Source organism: Gallus gallus, chromosome 1, assembly GCF_016699485.2.
Source record: "Gallus gallus isolate bGalGal1 chromosome 1, bGalGal1.mat.broiler.GRCg7b, whole genome shotgun sequence".
Classification (NCBI taxonomy): domain Eukaryota; kingdom Metazoa; phylum Chordata; class Aves; order Galliformes; family Phasianidae; genus Gallus; species Gallus gallus.
In genome coordinates this window covers 24,700,484-24,720,184 of record NC_052532.1, presented here as the reverse complement: position 1 = coordinate 24,720,184, position 19,701 = coordinate 24,700,484, and the positions used below count along the sequence as shown (strand labels likewise).

Sequence of the window (19,701 nt, the reverse complement as noted above, 5' to 3'; positions counted from 1 at the left end):
TTCAATGCTTTGCCAAATGCATGCCATTTTTCAACTGCAGTGTGCGAAGATGACTAGCAAACATCTGAGAGGCCAGAAAGAAGTGAGAAATGCCTGTGGTCAGTCCCAGAAATAGAAGACTGGCATTACTGCAATAGGAAATGCTTAGACTCAGCTTATGAGTATCTTTCATTGAAAGATTTTCCGGCTGTTGCAGCTCTCAGCCTGGCTTACAGCTGGCTGGTAGAGCAGTGCTCTCTGACATGGCATTCGGGCTCATGTACAGCCTGTGTCACAGCCAGCTGCCTCCTTCATGGAAATCAAATATTAGGGAGTATTGGAAAACCTGAAGGTTTTCTTTCTTCTAGTTTTATACTGAAGTTTTAGCAACGTCTATGTTTTCAAATGACCCAATATCAGGGGAAAGATTTTTCCAGCTCTGTTTCTATGTAGAGAGCAAACACCACGCATTGTGGGTGTAAGATGCCACCTATTGGCGCTGATAGCGTTTAATAGGTTGCATGGGTGTAAATAATGCCCCAAGGAAAGGCAGGTAAGAGGTACAGAAGGGGAAATGCTGCAGCCTAGAAAGCAGATATCTCCTAAGGTACAGATGACTTAATGAACTGGTTCCCTCTTCCTTGTCCATAGCAAGACGCAAGTATCATAAAATGCTTACAAACGTGGGAGTTAATCTGAGAACTTCCTTGTTCCCATGCAGGAGGCTGACTCTGTCTCTGCTCTCTCTCTAAAGTTTATATAAGTTCTTTCCTGTGTTTGAAAAAGGGGAAAGTAGCCACTTTCAATGCACAATTTACTGTCAAGTACGTACATCACAACACTTCTGGTGAAATGGAGTGACAGGAGGTTTTTAGCCGGCGCTACAAGAGACAGTGAAGCAGTGCTGCACTTCTCCGATGCCCTGAGATTGGGGGGAGATTAATATTCCCTCTATTGAATAAAAGTGGGTTCCAGTTCTGCTTTGGAGGGTGCTGTGTGAGAGCCAACCCTGGGATTTTGAAGAGCTAAACCTCATTTGTAACAGTGAGAAAAAAAATGTTGAACTATTTATCACTGAGGAGTGTGGCAAATCCAAATGTAACAACACACAGTTTTCCAGTTAATAGGCAAGGGAACGCAAAGCAAATAAAAAAGAGCCGTTAATACTTTTCAGTGGGAGGGATGTGATTGTTTACACAGCTCACGCTCCTGAAATCTGGCTCGATGGAGGCAGTGAGTCAGCATGACTTGGGGAGTGTGGCACGGGAAGAAAGCGGATATCCAGCTTCACCCTGACCCACGGCTGAGGGCTCAGACAGCGCTGCCAGTATCAGTGCTGCCTTTTAAGTTCCTTGCATTGGGCTGCAGGTGCAAGGTGCTGTCTGAACAAATGTCAGCTGTTTCACTTCTGTTGCCCCAGTATTTCAGCACCTGAATCTGTCACACTCATGTTAATGTGGGGGGCTGGGTTTTCCTCAGGCAGTCAGCTGTCTGAACTGTATCTTAGAATCATAGAATGGCCTGGGTTGAAAAGGACCACAATGATCATCGAGTTTCAACCCCCCTGCTATGTGCAGGGTCGCCAACCACCAGACCAGGCTGCCCAGAGCCACATCCAGCCTGGCCTTGTACATGTACAGAGAGACCTTGAGCAGTTTTAAGAAGAAAGAAACATCTCCAACTGAAAACCTGCTGCAGAATTTCATTAAAGGGCAAAAGTTATATTTGAAAGAGGAGTGAGGAACAATGCAGTGACCTCGATTTGCCTATAAATAGAAGTATGAACTTCAAAAATACTATACATACCTACACACCGCCATTTAATATGGTTTCCACGTAAAAAGGAAATGCAAGGAAATAATTCTATTTTTTGCCTTGGAATGAAAATAAATGGCAGATCAGTCATATTTTGAAAATCCAGGGGGGCTCTTCATAAGCTGTGAGGGTGCACTGCGCTTTTATAATGTATTTTGGAGCAGCGCATCTCTTGTATGTCTCCCAGTTCTCATGCTTTACCAACACTTCTCTGGAAATGCTGGGAAGCACAGTCTGGACACGAGGAAGCTGCAAAGCTTTGGTGCAAACAGAGCCCTTCCCAGTGAGAGCAAAGAGGAGCACAGGCAGAAACAAACGAGAGCCACCTCCTGTGCTGGGTTTGTTTCTGGCTCAGGTGAAACAGGTTCCATCACAAGGCCCTCTGAAGCGTTCTGCCAGTGGTGCTCGAGGAACATCCACAGTGCCCATGGGCTGAGCAACATGCACAGTGCATTTGGGGCAGCACAGGGAGCAGATGGAAACGCTCTCAGAGCCATAGAGACGCTGCCGCGGTGACTGGGGTTATTTTCTCTGTTGCTGTAAAGTAGCATGGGAATTTTGCTTGTTTCTTCTTGCCCTCCTAGTAACCAAAGAGGCCTGGTTTCCTTTCAGAAATCTCTCCTTGACATTACCAGTGACACACATCACTTCTGGACACAAGTTCTGAGCACATGGCTGTCTCTGCTAACTCAGAGTGTTTGGGTGGAAATGCCAGAAGTCACTGTATGTGACAAACAAACAAAGCATTAACTCTCAGCTTCCCAGCGTAAATCCAGGCACGTGGCATGGTTCAGCCAGCAGCTTGTAGTCTTTGCAGGACAGACACTCGTTTCCATTGATCTGTGTTTTCTGTTCAGGAGTGAAAGGCAAGAAAAGAAAAGGCGTTGGTCATCATACCCCAGTCAGCAGTAACCGTGCCTCATCTATTTTTCCTTTCTTTTTCTCTCTGGCAGGTTGGGCTGAAGTCTGTGATTGAGCAGTTCCCGGGCCAGCTGGATTTCGTTCTTGTGGATGGAGGCTGTGTCCTCAGCCATGGGCACAAGCAGTTGATGTGCCTTGCCCGGTCTGTTCTCAGTAAGGCTAAAATCCTGCTGCTGGACGAGCCCAGTGCTCACCTGGACCCCATGTACGTTTTGTTCTTGTGTTCTAATATGAAATCCCCAAACCAGTGAGGCAGAACCCCCTAAAGGAACCTTTGGTAACTCCTAAGGTCTGGTACTAAGCTTGATTTCAGCTTTAGGAACAGACCCTGGGGAAAAGGGATGCACTAAATGTGCCACCTTGGAGAATTACACTTTCTGAGCCGACTTCCAGCAGGGCAGCAACTCACTTCTGCTGTGTCAGCAGCAGCTCAGCTATGCTGGCTGTCCTGCTTTGGCTGGGCTGTGTGAAGGAGGGAGAGGGACATGCAGTGATGGCTGCTGGGCTGTCCACAGGACGCTGGCCATGCTTGGTCCACCATGGCCTTGTGTGCGAGGGCCAGAAATCAGGCAGTGTCAAACACAGGGTTCAGAAACTTCAGGTCTTCTATCTCTGCTCAGTGCCTGCTGTAACTCACTGCTCCTTGCTGCTGTGTTACCGTCACAGTGCAAGGTAATGGAAATGCTCCAGCATGGTGGGTGCTGTAACTGTTAACAAAGGGGAGCAACTCCATCCCCCAAAGCTTACATCAGACTGGGATTATCATCATGAGTTCAGCACTCCACGCTAACTTATCTCCAGCCCAGACAGCAAGAGCATAACATAGGTCCAAAGAATGCCTGTGCTGTGTGGCATTGTTAGAGATGGTGGTATTTCTGCATGGAGTGTCAGAGAAGTTCAGTTACACCTTCACATTATGAGTGCTTTCCCAGCAGAGGTGATGCTGAGCATCACGGCATGCAGCTGGATGATTACATACCACAAATGCAGTTACGGGCTGTGAGTGATGTATGTTGCAGTCTGAGTGCCAATGGTTATTTGCCTTCTAGAACTTCCCAAGTGATCAGGAAAACGCTGAAGCACGCATTTGCAGACTGCACTGTGGTCCTCTCTGAGCACAGGCTGGAAGCCATCCTGGAGTGCCAGCGGTTCCTGGTGAGCATCTTCCCTCATCTCCTGCACAGTTGTTTTGTTACGTTTGACAAGTCGTAGAGTGCCCTGGGTTGAAAGGGACCTTAAAGACCACCAGTCCCAGCCCCCTGCCGTGCTTCACCATGGCCAGGGCAGACACGGCTGTGCTTCTTGAGCAACAGAAGGGCATGCGGGGGAAAAGGTTTTCTGAGGAAACATCCAACGGTCAGAATCTTTGATTTCATTCACAAAGGCATCTGAATGTTGCCTTATTGTGCCGTCTGGGCGGTGAGGTGTCAGGAAGCACTGCACCCTGTCAGGACGTCCCTCCTCGGAACACAACTTGCTGCTGGCAGCGTGCCGGTTGGTGGGGGGCCGGCCGGGCCGGCGGGGCGTCCTGGCACCTCCCGCGGCCACCGCCCGTCTGACGGGTGCGATGTCCCCACAGGTGATCGAGGACAACAAGATGCGGCAGTACGAGTCCATTCAGAAGCTGCTGAGCGAGAAGAGCTCCCTGCGGCAGGCCATCAGCCACGCCGACCGCCTCAAGCTGCTTCCCGCGCACCGCCGCAACTCCAGCAAGCGCAAGCCCAGGCCGCAGATCTGCGCGCTGCAGGAGGAGACGGAGGAGGAGGTGCAGGAGACGCGGCTGTGAGCGCGGCCCCCACGCTCCGCAGCTCCCCCGGCACCTCCCGACCCGCGGGGCCGACCTCCCTTCACCGTCGGCGGCGGGCGGGCACTGCGTCCTCTGCGCTGCCGCGTCGCGGTGCCGCTCTGCTCGGTACCACCCGCGGGGCCGTAGGAGCGGTCGGCGCAGCCCCGCCCGGGGATCCGCGAGCCGTGCGCCGCGTTCCCCGCAGCGCAGCGGTGAAGAGACTCTCAAACCGATTTTTATACTCTTCTGGTTTGCAGTTTTATGATGAAACGGAACTTTCTCTAGGGTATGTTATTTATTTTAATATTGTCGCCAACGTTTGTTAAGGAAATGATGTATTTTAAAAGTGATTCCGTACCATAAAGAAAAATATATTTGTACAAAAAGTTGTGCGTTGGGACGGTGTTTCTGTTGCCGCTAGCCTTTGGTGCCGCATCGCCCTCACACAAACGAGGGCACTTTCGGGCCGCCGCAAAGAGCCGCTCCCGCGGCACAGCCCGCCCGCAGCCCCCCGCCGGCCGCCACAGCCCGGGGCCGCCCTTACGCCGGCCGCGCCCGCACTGCGCTGCCGCCCGCCAGCAGGGGGCGCTGCGGGGTCGGCACCGCTCCGCCTGCCCGCCCCTCTCCATGTCCGTGTCCGTGTCCCTGCCCGGCCCGGCCCTGTCTGTGTCCACGTCCAAGCGCGCTGCTTGACGAGGAGCGCTCATTCCTTGGTGTGATTTTTACATGGAAACAGCAGAGCAGGCCCTGGGCTGAGCAGGCAAATTGTTTCCGGACGTACTTCTAGCACCATGTTCAGTTTTGGGCCCCTCACTTCAAGAAAAACACTGAGGCCCTGGGCCGTGTCCAGAGAAGGGCAGCAAAGCTGTGAGGGGTGTGGAGCACAGGCCTTATGAGGAGCGGCTGCGATTGCTCTGTCTGGAGAAGAGGAGGCTCAGGGGAGATGTTATTGCTCCCTACAACAGCCTGAAGGAGGTTGTGGTGAGGGGAGGGTCAGCCTCTTCTCCCAGGTAATGTGGCTGGATGATCTTAGTGGTCTTAATCTTAATGATTTATGATTTCCAGAAGGGAAAAGGCAAATCCAGCAAGAGCATGCAGTAGAGGGGATGTATGTAGGAGCTGCTGATAGACACAGTGTGAGCATGTGGAATAAAGAACTGCTCCCAGCCGGTGGCATCCCACTCCCAGGCAAGAAGCCACAGACCGCTCTGCTGCAGGGCCCTGACTCCCATCATGGACCCAGGCCCCAGGCATGGCTCTGCTCTCAGAAGGCAGTGAAAAGGCTGGAGAGGGAATTAGTTGGTTCTTTCATTACAGGAGCACTGCCCCAAGCACTGTGCTCCTCCATGGGAGGAGGAGAAGGGAAGCGTCTGCTGCCAGTGGCAGTCAGGAGGAGCACGTTGCTTTCCAGAGAAGCCCTTGCAGCACCAGTGGGAGCAGCTCGCTGGGCTCTGCCTGATGCTGAATTGGGAAGCTGCATGGCTGCTCATTGTTCCCATTGCACTGTGTGGGGACAGAGAGGAGGCCGCAGCCCCGTGTAGTGGAAGAAAAGAACAAATAACGATGGTCTTCGTAACACAGGCTGGTCACTCTTTAGGTAGATTCTCCTCATCATGTGTGCTTTACTTTGCACACACTGGATAAAACAACCCCCTCCCATAGTGCTTTGTTACCGAAAGCACACATCTGTACTAACGGGGGTGTGCGCAGGCGTGCAGTGAACACCAAGGAGCAGGCTGACTCCAGCACTAATAGGAAGATTTAATTTTGCAGCCTGTGAGGAAGAAGCCAAAATGATTAAGAGAGTGAAATTGCCCTGCCAAGGATCTGCAGCTCCCCTGAAGTACAGAGGAGGGAGAGGGCAGCCAGAAATGGCTCGCTCAGCACTAAGGGCCTCTTAGGACAGCAGAGGCCACACAGGAGCAGCCCAAACAAACTCAGACGTGCACATCCCCCCATCCTTGTACATTTTGTGTACAAAATCCCCGTGTACAGCAGCTTCATCATCACCATTAGTGGAGTCTCTCTGGGCTGCTGTCCCAAACAATAGTTCAGCTTGCGCAGTTGCTTAACTGGTGCCTTACCAGCTGTAGTGTTTTATTCAAGGACTGCCTATTGTTATCTCCGAAATCTTTCCGTGAGTTCCACCTCTCCCATTTCCACAGCCCTCCTGCCCTGGCCCAGCAGCACCAGCACCACCCAGAGCTTGGTGTCCACGTCCCTCCCTGGCCTTGGCGTGCCCCACTGTGCCCCTCCCGTCCCACCCTGCCCACAATAGGAACATTCCCCCGAAACTTGGCAGCTCTGGAAAACAAACCTTTTGAAGCCATTACTTCCGATCGATTCTGAATTAGCACGGATTACTGAAGGTCAGATCAGAACTTCACAGTCTGTTGTGGTCTATTAGATATCTAAAAAGTTATCGCATAACGTTTTTCTCCTTTGTGTGATGCCCACTTGGCATTTTAGCTGGGCACAGCTTGCCTATGAGTTAGCATTGTTCAGCATTGGACAAGGAAAGCACCAAAACCCACACGGAGCCATGTGCGCAACTATTCACTAATGGACAATTCATTGCTGCCTAAAAATCTTGCACATTAAGCAACATTCAGTGTGATTCAGTGACATGATTCCTTCATAAACCCTCAAGTTCTCCAAAACCAATTTCCTGCTCTTAGGATAAATGATATTACCTCCAATTTTATTCACTAGGATTTAGATCTTGAGACGTAGTCCTTAGAAATGCAACCAGAGGTTTTCATGCCCTTTGGTTTTGCCCTAGACATGCTGAGAGCTTTTATTTTCAGTACTGACAAAGTAGAGAGATGGAGAGTTTAGAACTTATTGCCATCAGCAGTGGATGAGAATGATGTTTTTTCAGGCTGTGGTTGAAGGGACTGAGCCACATGTAAGGAGTGTGGGGAGGTGGGGCCTAAATGCAAAGCCCACTCTGGGGCTGTGGAATGGGTATGGTCTTTGTGCCTAAGAGCTGATATGGCCCGAAGAGAGCGTTTGGAGATCAGGTGGAATTCAGAGATCTGCAAAACACCGTTTGAGCAAAGACAGATGAAGATCACAGGCAGCATTGAACTGACAGACAGAAGGAATGACAGCAGACTGAAGTCACCCAGGGAACAGATGCAGACGGAGAGAGATTAGGACAGCAGGCTGGGAAGAAAGGACGAGAGGATTGAAAGGCAACGCTAAATTTAGCAACAGAGACTTGACTTTCAAACAATGAGCCAGTGATCAAAGCCACCTCCTGCTCCTCTGCAGGTTTTTACTCCACGTACATAAAGGACTTTTGATCCTCGCAGACAGTACCATCTTAAAGCACATCTAATACCAAGTTTTAGGGTGCTGCCTCAGACCACCCTACACAAACACACTGCGAACTCTTCATCTAAATGAGGGCTGACATTTGTAAGGTGTATCCTCAGTGCAGAGCACATCCAGCTTAGAAGCAAGTCGGAATATAGATGGTTAGGAATGCTCACTGCTGAGAGCTGCCTCCCGACCTGTGGTTCTCCACAGCGACCCATGTGCTGTGCAGCCGATGGTAGAAGGAGTGTCCCATTTGTCAGCACCAACATTAATACCAAAAAATGGGATTCTACAGAAATCCCCCCTGAATAATGCAACTGAATAGTTGGATGTAACTGTTGGATGTGCTTCCTAAATACACAGTGAGGAAAATAATGACAGACATGAACTCCTGCCAGGCCACAGCTAGGGAGATAAAACAGGCATACAAACTAAGAGACAGAAAGATGGACAATATGCCGTACAAAACTTTTATTCACATGAGTTTGGGATGACTGTTTTACATAGAAAGGTGAAGTGTTAGGAAACAGTTATGTTGACTTTTCCAGAGTTACCTTGAGACAAACGCTACTGTGGAGATGACACACACAGCCACGTTCTGCCCACGGTTCCCAAACCACCTCCTGAGAGCACAACAGAGGACAACCAAGTCTGACCTCAGGGTCACCCCACGTTTTCCACTGCCTCCCCAGTGAGGTATCCAGACGGGAGTGCTGCCGCTCTGCGCTATGCACAGCTGTGTAACTGTAGCTACGTAAGGGGAGAGTGGGTTAATACTCCCTTCATGGACACTCTCCTTACTGGGAAAATGCTCTACCTCTGTAGGGTGCAAAAGATGAACAAGACTTCATTTTATCAACAACTCAAGTGTCATTTCACAGCAATTACATCTTCAATCCACAATAGAAATTGACAATTACACAGTAACTCATGTTCTCGCTACTCCATTCTCTCTGATAATACTGCAGTTAAGCTTGTGCTCACATTCCTTTTCGTTAAAATCTGCCTCTGTAAAACACTGTTATCTCTTGGATACTCTTAAAACACTAATGAAGCATATAAATTCCATCATAGTAAAAAATAAAAGCTAAGTTAATAAATGACCGCATTGTCTCCAATTTATCAAAGAATAAGAGTCTGAGAAAAATAACTTTTATTGCATTTTAATTTCTCAATCTCTTTCCTTTTCTTAAAAGATAAAAGTCGAAACATAAAGTCATGACATTTAAGATGAAGAGAAGCTTGGGAAAAACAGAATCACAATCCAGCAGGCAGATGACGGGGAAATCAAAGTATTTAATATGGCTTGGAGCTGAAAGTAATTGATCTGCGCTTCCGATCATCTGAGTTATTGCCACATTCCATTGATTTTCATTAAGTGAAGATAAAAACATGTCTTTAAAATGCATGTACAATAGCTTTAAGCCGTTACTGTACACATTGTGCAACTCATCTGAATGCAATTTAACACGTGAACTTAATAGAATATATATTTATGTACAGTATATACACGAACAGAATCTCGTGGTAATACCCCTGAATGTGATCATTTAAACAAGAGTTGTTTTGGTAACAGAAAGAAATCTACGAAGGTGGCAGAGCTGCCCATTTCTGACATCTAAATCAATATAATTTCCAGCTGATTTACATACAAATGAAACTGTGGTCCTGTACAAACTTTACATTACAGGGAAACAGTTTATTTTAATAAAAACTATTTACATATTTGAGTGCTTGGTTTTTGCAATAGAGATTAAGTGAACACAGAAAGTTAAATGGTAGGCAGGTTTATTGTAAAATTTTTCTGTTTGTTCTTTTTTTTGTGCAAATTCCAAATCTCTCTTTTTTTGTGTCGTTTTCTGCCTCTATTTGCCTTGTATTACTGCTGCTGCTTTTTTTTAGTACTCTGAGAAGGCTGGGTGACTTTACTTCTTGGTACAGGAAGAAAAGATTTAACTCTTGAACCACCCAGCTCTGTCTTTGATTTGCTGCTTTCTACAGTTCGACTGCTGCTGAGAGGACGGATTCCATCCTGTGGATAAAAGAAAGCATTTTTGTTCAAATAATGATTGTAGCCAGAGCTGGAAAACAACCAACCAACCCTCCACCCTCACAGAACGTCTGTCATTTACAGTCTCTCGCAGATGAACACGACAGTGTCTGACTACTTGGTGAACAAACAATGGCTTTTTTTTTCTTCTGTGATGGAAATATCATAAACATATTAAAATACCAAAATAATTCAATGAGATTTTTGCACCGGCATTCAAAAACCTTAAATATCATTCTCAAACATCTCAGTTTTAGGAGGAATGTCTTATATTGTTAGCAGGAATTATAAAAGGAAAAAGAAACGACTAGGAACATTTTACAATTATACATCAAATTATGCGATCATTGCTACGATATAAAGCTCTGGTTTGGATTGTCTGAATTGAATGTGTTCAGAGAAACACTCAAAAGCTGTACATATAAATGTGCGTCTTCAATACTAAAATTGATGCCATTCAGTGGAGTCTGTCCTCTGGATTTTAAGTAAAATTACAGAAAATGTTTGAATATGAAGAAAAATGATGGTAAGGGTGGTATGTCATCTTATCTAACTAGCTTTTTAATGCCTATGTGCACAAGTTGAACTATTTTCAGGGCTACTTCACTGATGATCCTTGGGGTCCCTTCCAACCCATGCCATTCCACGATTCATTGCACCTGCAGAGAATAGACAGAGTACTTCCAGAAAACCATTTATTGCCATCATTGACCTGTAGAGGAACCCAGTGTCTACTGAGAGAACATAGACAATAGACACTGTGCTGGCTAAGGTTAATTGAGCTGTATGCTCAGAGGATCTCTCAATGTTCAAAAACAGGAAAGAAAAGGAATTTATCATCAAAAAAATGAAAACTAAGGTGGATGTATTTTATCATAAATATGTCTGGAAACCACAAATGATTATTTTCAATTTCTGAAAAGAAGAAAAGTTAATGAATCTGTTATATCTTCCAGCAGTACTCAGTGTACCTTCCCACTCTGGAAGCGCCTTTCAGTTAGTAAAGTTTGTTCACATTTAGAATACCTTTTCCCAGAAGCACCAACTTTGTAACAATGGGCTTATTTTGATCTCTCATAAATAATAAGCCAAGACAACTGTACAGCAACAGATAGCAGGGTAGTAAGCACTGGTAATCACTGCAGAAGATGGCTTAAAAATAAACCATGACACAGCAATTTTATATGAAGAATTTTTAAAAGTTTTCAGCTTTTGCAAAGTTATTACACAGCTTCAATTGTTTAAAAAGATAATTAAATGAAACTAAGGCTTTGTTTCTCTCAAAATCTGATGCAAATAACATATAATGCTGAAGGAATGTTAAAGATACTTGCTTGGTAGATGGCTTTATATAAATGTGAAAACTGTGAATAAGTACATCCATTGTTTAACGAATCTTTAATTTCCAATAAGACACATGGAAGAAGCATGGCATGGTATGCCAAGTTTCCTAAGAATGGTGACAGTTTATTCTGGCAATAAGCAGGGCACTGGAACACTAATTCCTGGGAGCCAATCAAGAACTCAAATTTTAGAGACACCTGGAGTTTAGCCACCTTCCCTGCCCTGCTATAAAATTCTTACCTACCTTTTGTTTCATTGTTTTACTTGGGTTAGTACCACTTGCTGAAAATACAGGATTGTTCTGAGAGTTATTGAACATCAGTAGCGCATCCTTAGAATCCGCAATCTAAAAAAAGGTAAGAAAAAGGTGAAGGTTTATTCACAGCAGAAATTATATTTCTGTTTTACAGGTTTTGAAGTCTTGACTTGATTATCCTATAGTTTTCGTTCAGTGTTATGCACCAACATCGACAGAGTTTTAGCTAGCTCCAAGGATGTTACAGAAAGGAATGGTCGCGTTCTCCTTCTCCCATCACATTTCTTTCCTGATATTTTCCATCAAAACTTGTGGCCATGCAGAAACAGCTACAATATGATCAGCCTTCTGATCTCACTGAAACCTTGATATTTTGTTGTGGGGTGAGCTGACCCAATTCACTCTGCAACTGCAAAAGTACTCAATCCCATCACAACAGAGGTGGCAGGAACATACAGTGAAAGAGCAAATTAGAAAGTTGATGTACTTATTTTGATGGCAGCCTGGAATTACATCACGCAAAGCAAACATGAAACAGCATCCTTACTTCTGTAAGCTCTACTAGGCAGCTGGGGAATTAACAACAGAAATTACAATCATGGATGGTTCCACCCATGGTGAGGAAACTGAACAAAAGACAGTGACATCTATCTCCTTCCTCATCTAACCCGCATTTCCTCGAATTGTCAACAACCAGCAATTACATTTTAAATGTTATTAAACACAATTTTAAGTTCATTGCCATTTTTTTAGCACATCCCATTTTGTCAAGTGCTGACACAGTCAATCCCTGCTGACTAAGGATTATCTGACCAGTGTGGGCCATGCGACTCACCCAGCTATTGTAAGTTTTCAAGTAAAATAATAAAATCATTCAAAGAACAAAAAAATTCCACAACCTGAAACCAACAAATCACCCTGAATCCAACAAAAAAAACAAAGGATGTAATTAAACAGGTTGAAAAATCTTCCCAAAAAAACATTTCTTAATAAAAATGTGGTTATCTTCTAAGAACAAGCAGCTTGCTTAATGAGGTAAAACTAATGGAACTGCTGTTCAAGGTGAATCTAGAGGATACAATGGACAGCCTGAATTGACAACAGCCTGGGACTGAAGAAGAGTGCTTGCTCTGTGTTTCAAAATACATGGATCAACTACTGCAGTGCGAACACTGCTAGCAGGGGAACATGGAAAAGAATACATAGGCACAGCTACAGGGAGCTCAGGAAGCTTTCGGTATGGAAGGAAAGGTAAGAAAGATCCATGTCTCTACCCTCTGCTCCAAAAAGCCTTTCGTAGCCACTTAAAACCCACTCCTATCCCAAATTTGGAAGTCTTTCAAGCCTCTTTCTATTTTTGTAGGAAAAGAGTACTGCCAATCCAGTTTTTCTTGTGCGGGACAACAAAACTTAATTTTGCCTACACAGCAGATGAGCTTAAAACCAGTTCTCTGGTGCCTAATGGGATTGTAAGAAACAAAATGTGCAGTGCCTACAAGGAAACCCCTTCTAGGTCTTTTAAGACTGTAAAAAAGTATCCCAGAAGAAGATGAACAATAATGCAGAGAATGCTACTGTCTCTAGTACTTATGAACTAATAAATTTTAGCCTCTAGTGCAAAAACCTCTATGATTCAAGACAGTGAGGGTGTAATTTAAAATAACACATATTAAACCAGAACGGTCTTCCTCAAATGTACAGTTCATTAGTTGACTTGGGATTATTGCCAAATAACTTTATAATTTTCTTCAGTTCAAGTAGTGTCTGTAAATGAAAAATTTATTTTAGCCACTTAGCAAACAGCTGCATATACTAATGATGTAAATTATTTAAGAATCTTGTGTTTACCTTGCTTATATCAGGCTCAGATTTGCTGGAGCACATACTTTGAAGTTCCTGCACGAGATCTACTTCATCATCAGAACCAAGGGACAGCCTTTGCTCTAGATTCAATGTTCTCAATTGATCTTTCTCTGAAGATCTAGTGAAAAAACAACAGCAACAACACAAACAAACCAAGAGGGAGAACAATGAAAATTAAGCCATTGTACAGAGTTTTAAAATAGAAAAATAGAATTTTCTTTCAAATAGTAGCAGTAACACTTGTAAATATTTGCTCTATCTTAATAAATGTCATTTCTATTCAAATTATTCTCTCCATTCTGAAATTTTAACAAAGGACTCTTTTAACCTCTGTGTTCAAGGACTCCTCTTTTTTCAATGGAGCACTCAATTTTATTCTCATCTCTTTTTTGGACTTAATGCCAAGCGCCTAGACTTTAAAAAAGTCAACGTACTGGAAGCACAAAGAACTCTACATCTTCCAGATGGAAGTAAAATCTCAGGAACAGCTCCCTATGACCAATTCATACCCTTTTATAGAGAAACTCAGTATTAATTGGACTGAAGTGCATGTATGAAACTCCACATTTCCATTCAGTAAGCCATCGTAATACCATGTGAAAAAAAGCCTAAGGTTGGCTTTTTGTGGCAGAGTATTTGTTACGTAATATTCTTAAGTCATAGGCTATTCTCTTACATAAAAAGAACATAAAGAGCTGCAAGGTTTGAATTACAGAAATGGATTCTAAAATTACACTGACGTATGCAAATATTGTTTTCTCTCAGACATGAAAATTGAAAAACATTCTTTTCTCCAGATGTAAAGCCAAAACATTATCATACACAACCTCTTCAGCTGTTCATTTAACGTGCAGAGTTACAACACAATTTCAACATCCTTACTGTTTTCTGAGTGTTACACATGCCATGGATGCTATACCACTTACTTAACGGCAAGAGAAGATCTTTTCTTACAGTTTGGTTGCAACATAGTCTTGGATTTTATACCTGCAGAAAAAAGAGATTGACTTATTAGTGGATTATTATGTTCATTAAATTCTGCATTAGAAAATGTGTGATAAATGGGGAAAAGTTTAGCTATTTACTGGCTTCTTACATCAATAAAGTCTTCCAAAGATTGTAATACTTTCCTTGAAATTTGTTAGAGTAGCTCTTGGGCCATATGGATGGCAGCGATGCCCAATCCTTTTGTGGAAGGCAGAATAAGAGTTCTCTGTGCGAGGCACTCGATCCACACTTACTGATTCTCTCAAACAGAAGCCACTCGTTAGTGGGAAAAGATTTAACTTCATTAAAAACAACAACAACAAACAACAGAAACCTACCCTTACTTGGAATAGGAAAAGCATAGAAATGAAAGGCTACTCTAACTAAAATTCAATATGCCTTCTTTTTTTTGGACAATTATTAACTTGATTTCAAAAATATCTCCAGGTTCAAAGTACGTTCAACCATCCTACTCCAGGTTATGTTCATCTGAGTTCTTCAAATCCTCTCAGTGGGATTAGATTTACTCACAAGTGAACCAAAAAGCAGAACTGGGATGTTAGATTTGCAGTTCAGCTAAAGCAGACTTCTTTCAGAACAAGAGCTGAGTTCAATTTAACATTAAAAATTACTAACCATCAGGTATTGCAGTCTTATATAAAGGTAACTGAGGCTAGAATCTTACTGTTTATAAAATGGGGGAGGGAAAACTTCTCTGAAAGCAAAAGTAAGCAATTAGATTTTGTCCTCTACAAGTTTTCCTGTTTGATATGGCAGTCCAAAACTCTCCTTCCAGACAGATGTGTACTCATAAAAGAACAAATAGGGCATCTACATATATCCAGATGACAGCCATTCATAATAACTGCTTGTTAGATGGCTTACGATCTTGAGGTGAAAAGACATTTCAAAAGTGTCAGCTACTAATATAACTTTCACATGTATACAGAAAAACAAAACAAAACCCCAAAGCATTCTGTATGTGTTGTAAATCAGACTGAAGGGCCAGAGGAAACAATCAAGTCATGAAATCTTCTCACATCCAGGCGTGAGGAAGATCACTGTAGGCAGTATGATGTGAAACCACTGCTCTATCTCCCATCATCACAGCCGAGGCCTGCCTCACTATCAGACAAGAGGAAGGGCATTAGAACAAACTAGAGAAGAATTAGGATACTTCTTAGTCACAAAGAGCCACAAACTTGGAGAAAAGGTGAATATTGTTTTTAAGCCAGTAAACAAAAACACAAGGGCTATTTAATAGAAGATTATTTTGTGATGTGGAAAAAAGTTACCCAATTTATAGCCCACACTCTTCTTCCCCACAATTCAAAATAGAAAGCTTTACCTTCACTACTTATATCCTGCTTATTCCATGACTGGGAGGATAAGTGGCCTGACTTTTTGCGAGGACTTGTGCTCACTTTTCTCCAAGAAGCATTCTCTCCTCTTTTCTTATTACAGTTTTTGTAGCTCGAAACCACGGATAAGGGAAAATTTCCACCCTTAAAATCTGCTATGTAATTATCTAACTCTGAAACAAGAACAGAACATGGTTAAAAAGAACCAAGCGTTGCAAAGAGCGTTTCTTTGACTACTACGTACATCCATGTTAGCTTTTAACCCCATGCCCCCCATCATAACTAAACTTAAGCTTCATGGAAATTTTATAAAGGCAACCAAACATTAGAAAGCTTCACTTTGGCACTGTGGCCACTGTATGGCCTCTTGCTTTCCACACTTTGCTCACACTTACCTGTTCTGGGCAGAGGACAGCCATGCAAAACGGCTTTATTTAGCAAGATACTGAGAGCAGCTTTAACAACAGCCTGTTGACCTTGGCTAGGATTTTTTTTGGCTATTGTTTGCCCTGGTACAGACGGTCTTCTCACAGAGGCTCTGGAGAGTATTGCTTCTTGAACTCTGGGAGCTATCACAACATTCCATAACTTGGACATCCACCTGTAGGTGATGCACAAATAATCCGTTAACCTCAGAGAAAATGAAGAAAACTCCAGATTTTATACTTTAGGTAACGTTATCAGATTTTGTGCTTCCAGGAAGCTCATATATTTTGAACATCATATTCCATATCAGCAAGGCACTGATTTGATTAAGGCAGATTTCATTTATTTGCTTTATATTCAAATGCTTGACCAAGTTTTTTTCACATTGCTTTGGCAAACTCTTCACCGTCTGATGCTTTTCCTCCTTCAAATATCAACACAAAATATCCTTTTGGTGCATAGGCTTAAGGCTGTAGGGCTTAAAGAACATCCTACGAGATGGATCTGCAAGATCCTACAAGAAAGATCCGCAAGCACCAGAAACACCTGTCCCATCAACAACAAAAACCTTTCTTTCCCCTTTGCCATTTTGCAAACATTGGAGAAGTTTCCATGTTTGCAGGTGTTCACTCATAGCCTATTTGCTGCCAGGGTAGGAAAAAGAAGCTATTCATTGATGATTGCATCCTTTCCAGTACTCTTCCATTTCCAAGCTTGTCCAGCTTACAAGACCTTTCTATTCGTACAGCTGCGTCACTCTCACTCGTTTTGTTTATTTGATCTATGGTGAACTGTGTTTCCAGGATGCTGTGGATTTTCCAGATTGTCTGGTTTAGAGACTGGGTCTGATTACAAAAAATTGATTTGATGGGACATGATTCTTGTGCGATTTTAGCTTAGGAGAGAAGTATTACACCCTTTTAGCACAGAAGTGAAGGAAAAAATGTGTATTAGGAAATAAATAAATGATAGTTGTCACAGCTTACAGTTCTCAAGGGAAAAGGGAGTAAAGCACATCTCACATCTATAACAATCTTTTTAAAATCAAATTCAGCTCTATTTTTCATTGTTTTTTTTTAGCCTGCATGAGTCATTTCATATATATTTGACTGATAAAAGTTGTGTTACTTAACAAAATAATTGGTACTGTTAATAAATTAAGTTGTACAATACATGTTTAAGATGTTCCTGGAAGCTTCCTTGCCATGATGTTATGGACACCATTCCATGTGTCTGGAGTTTGCTTCTACTAGCTGACTTAGGATAAGAAAATAGACACCGGTATGCTGTAACTGCTGAACTATAAGCAGAGGGTGAGAGGTGAAGTTATGTGAATTTCTGACATTCTGCAGTACTGCTAGCATGAATGGTCAGAAATGAATGCTGCACAGATAATTAATTTAGCTCGTTTAATCTAACAGCTAACTGTTGATGGGCTGCACAGTGCCATCCCTCTTAAATTATATTTCAGCCCAGTGTTTAAATTCAGTCCTATGTTTGGCTTTCATTTGTGCACATCTTGATCAAGTCCCCAGTTCTTTGATACAACAGATATTTTGGAAAGATACAGCATCCTCCACCCCTGAAAATAAGCTGTGAAAAGAATCTCTTTCCTGTCGGAATATCATCATTAATTCTCTAGATCAAAAACAAGGGGAAAAAAGTTGCCAAAATTTTCCTCATTTATTCAGTCTATGCTCCAAAACATGTGAAATACGTGAGCCAGCACACAGCACAGAACAATTTCCTGCTCTCCCTCTCCCCAGCTGCTGGTTCTACCACTTACCCCGTGCTAACAGCCAGCTCAGGACAAACTCAGTTTCTAGATAGCTGTCTACTACGTTAATGTATTGGAGTGACTCAGTGAAGCTTTAACAAATGCAAAAAGCAGCAGAATAGCAGTGCAGAGGAGGGGCAAGGGGACAGGAGTGGCTAATAGACTGAAGTGACACCTACCACTGAGTTGCTAATTACGTTTATTTATTGCTAGTTACATGACTATACTGTTAGGCATTGTGCAGCTAAATTAGAAGTGGCTATAAGCACTCACTGCAGCTGTACTTCTTAATTATCACAGAATCACAGAAAGGCCTGGGTTGGAAGGGACCTCAAGGATCATGAATCTCCAACCCACTCCCCCACCACAGGCAGGGCCACCAACCTCCACATTTAATACTACACCAGGCTGCCCAGGGCCCCATCCAACCTGGCCTTGAACACCTCCAGGGATGGGGCATCCACAACCTCTCTGGGCAGCCTGTTCCAGCACCTCACCACTCTCATAGTAAAGAACTTCCCCCTGACATCCAACTTAAATCTTCCCTCCTTCAACTTAAAACCATTTCCCCTTGTCCTGCTATTATCTACTCTTTCAAAGAGTTGAAATTGATAATAATTGATTATTAGTAGACAAAAACTGTTAAAATGACAAGTCAGGTGGCATGTCACTGTTGTAAAAGACATTACAGGTATGTGGCAATTATCTCAAAATAAAGCCTTGTGAATCCAGTCAAGGCTATACTTAAGGCCAATCTAACCTCAGAAATGCATAGCTACGATATCTATTCAGCGAGTTTTCTGCCCTCTACTAATACTACTGCAATAAATAAGATGTTTGAGAAGACATGGCTCAAGAGAAAGACAGGAGATAGATGCTTGATGTACTTTATTCATTTTTTATTTCATAGCAACCATAGATTTTTCTGCCAATGCTAAACCCACACTTAAAATTTGATAATTACTTTGAATATTGAAAATCTTCTCTTTTTGAAAGAAACGAGAATGAACAAGCAACATTTATCAAGATCTGCAGACAGAAGAAGAGGAGCTAGTGAATGCACAAAACAGTGGGCCCTGAAATAAAGGTCAGCAAAAACTGGTACAGGAGAGAAAAGTCAGAATAGGCAATCAAGGAGAATGCTGTGAAGTACAGTGAGAAATGTAACGTCACATCTCCAGAATTTGAGTTTTGAGAAAGTGTGAATCTTAATTAGGGGCTCATTGCCTTTCTAATATAGCCAAGGAACATTCTAGCATGAAATTAATATACTTTAAAAACCCATAGCTATGTTTTTGATCACTTGCTAGCATTTGCAGAGGTTGGAATGTGAGCAGATATTCATGCAATGTCTCCTAGGCAGGAAAAGACAACACTTCCATAATTATTTTCTTTCACTGGACATCTAAGCACGTGTACAGCTAAAAAGTATGTATCTGCCTTATTAACTTGGCTACTACAGCTATGAAATAGTATGTGTTTAAAAATGATAGCAGACATTAGAAATGGTGAGAAAACATTCTACTTCTCCAAATTTTTCTCATATGCAACTTCAAAAAGAAACTATCAACTTTTCAACTCAAAATTCATGATTCTCGTTTTCATCTGTTCCCCAATGAACAGTTTTCTTTATTGTGCTATCTGTAAATGAAGAGCATAACCTTTAAGAGGTTGAGCAAAATTAGCCATTTCAGTACCCATGCTATTTTAGAACCTTTGCGTTGGAAGGTATCTGAAAGGACAAAGCAAAAAAACACCCATTTCCAATTTCTGTCCTTCAAAATTGTCTTTCTGGTAATTAAATACCAAACA

At 43.0% G+C, this 19,701-nt stretch overlaps 2 protein-coding genes across 5 annotated transcripts in view; one reads left to right on the top strand and one right to left on the bottom strand.

Annotated features, from left to right (window-relative positions):
- The window catches only part of CFTR (cystic fibrosis transmembrane conductance regulator), an 84,025-nt gene extending 79,138 nt beyond the window's left edge, over window positions 1-4,887 (top strand). For all 4 annotated transcript variants that reach the window (XM_040700270.2, XM_015275972.4, NM_001105666.2 and 1 more), the window contains 3 exons: window positions 2,748-2,920; window positions 3,765-3,870; window positions 4,295-4,887. In XM_040700270.2, coding sequence (XP_040556204.1) covers window positions 2,748-2,920; window positions 3,765-3,870; window positions 4,295-4,501 — 486 coding nt within the window. In that variant the 3' untranslated portion in view covers window positions 4,502-4,887. The remainder of the gene's footprint in view (window positions 1-2,747; window positions 2,921-3,764; window positions 3,871-4,294) is intronic.
- A 4,074-nt stretch (window positions 4,888-8,961) lies between these two features.
- The window catches only part of CTTNBP2 (cortactin binding protein 2), a 75,525-nt gene continuing 64,785 nt past the window's right edge, over window positions 8,962-19,701 (bottom strand). The window contains exons 18-23 of the mRNA NM_001098539.2: window positions 16,082-16,287; window positions 15,674-15,859; window positions 14,265-14,325; window positions 13,324-13,456; window positions 11,464-11,565; window positions 8,962-9,857 (exon numbers count right to left, since the gene is read on the bottom strand). Of these exons, the coding sequence (NP_001092009.1) occupies window positions 9,705-9,857; window positions 11,464-11,565; window positions 13,324-13,456; window positions 14,265-14,325; window positions 15,674-15,859; window positions 16,082-16,287 (841 nt within the window). The 3' untranslated portion in view covers window positions 8,962-9,704. The remainder of the gene's footprint in view (window positions 9,858-11,463; window positions 11,566-13,323; window positions 13,457-14,264; window positions 14,326-15,673; window positions 15,860-16,081; window positions 16,288-19,701) is intronic.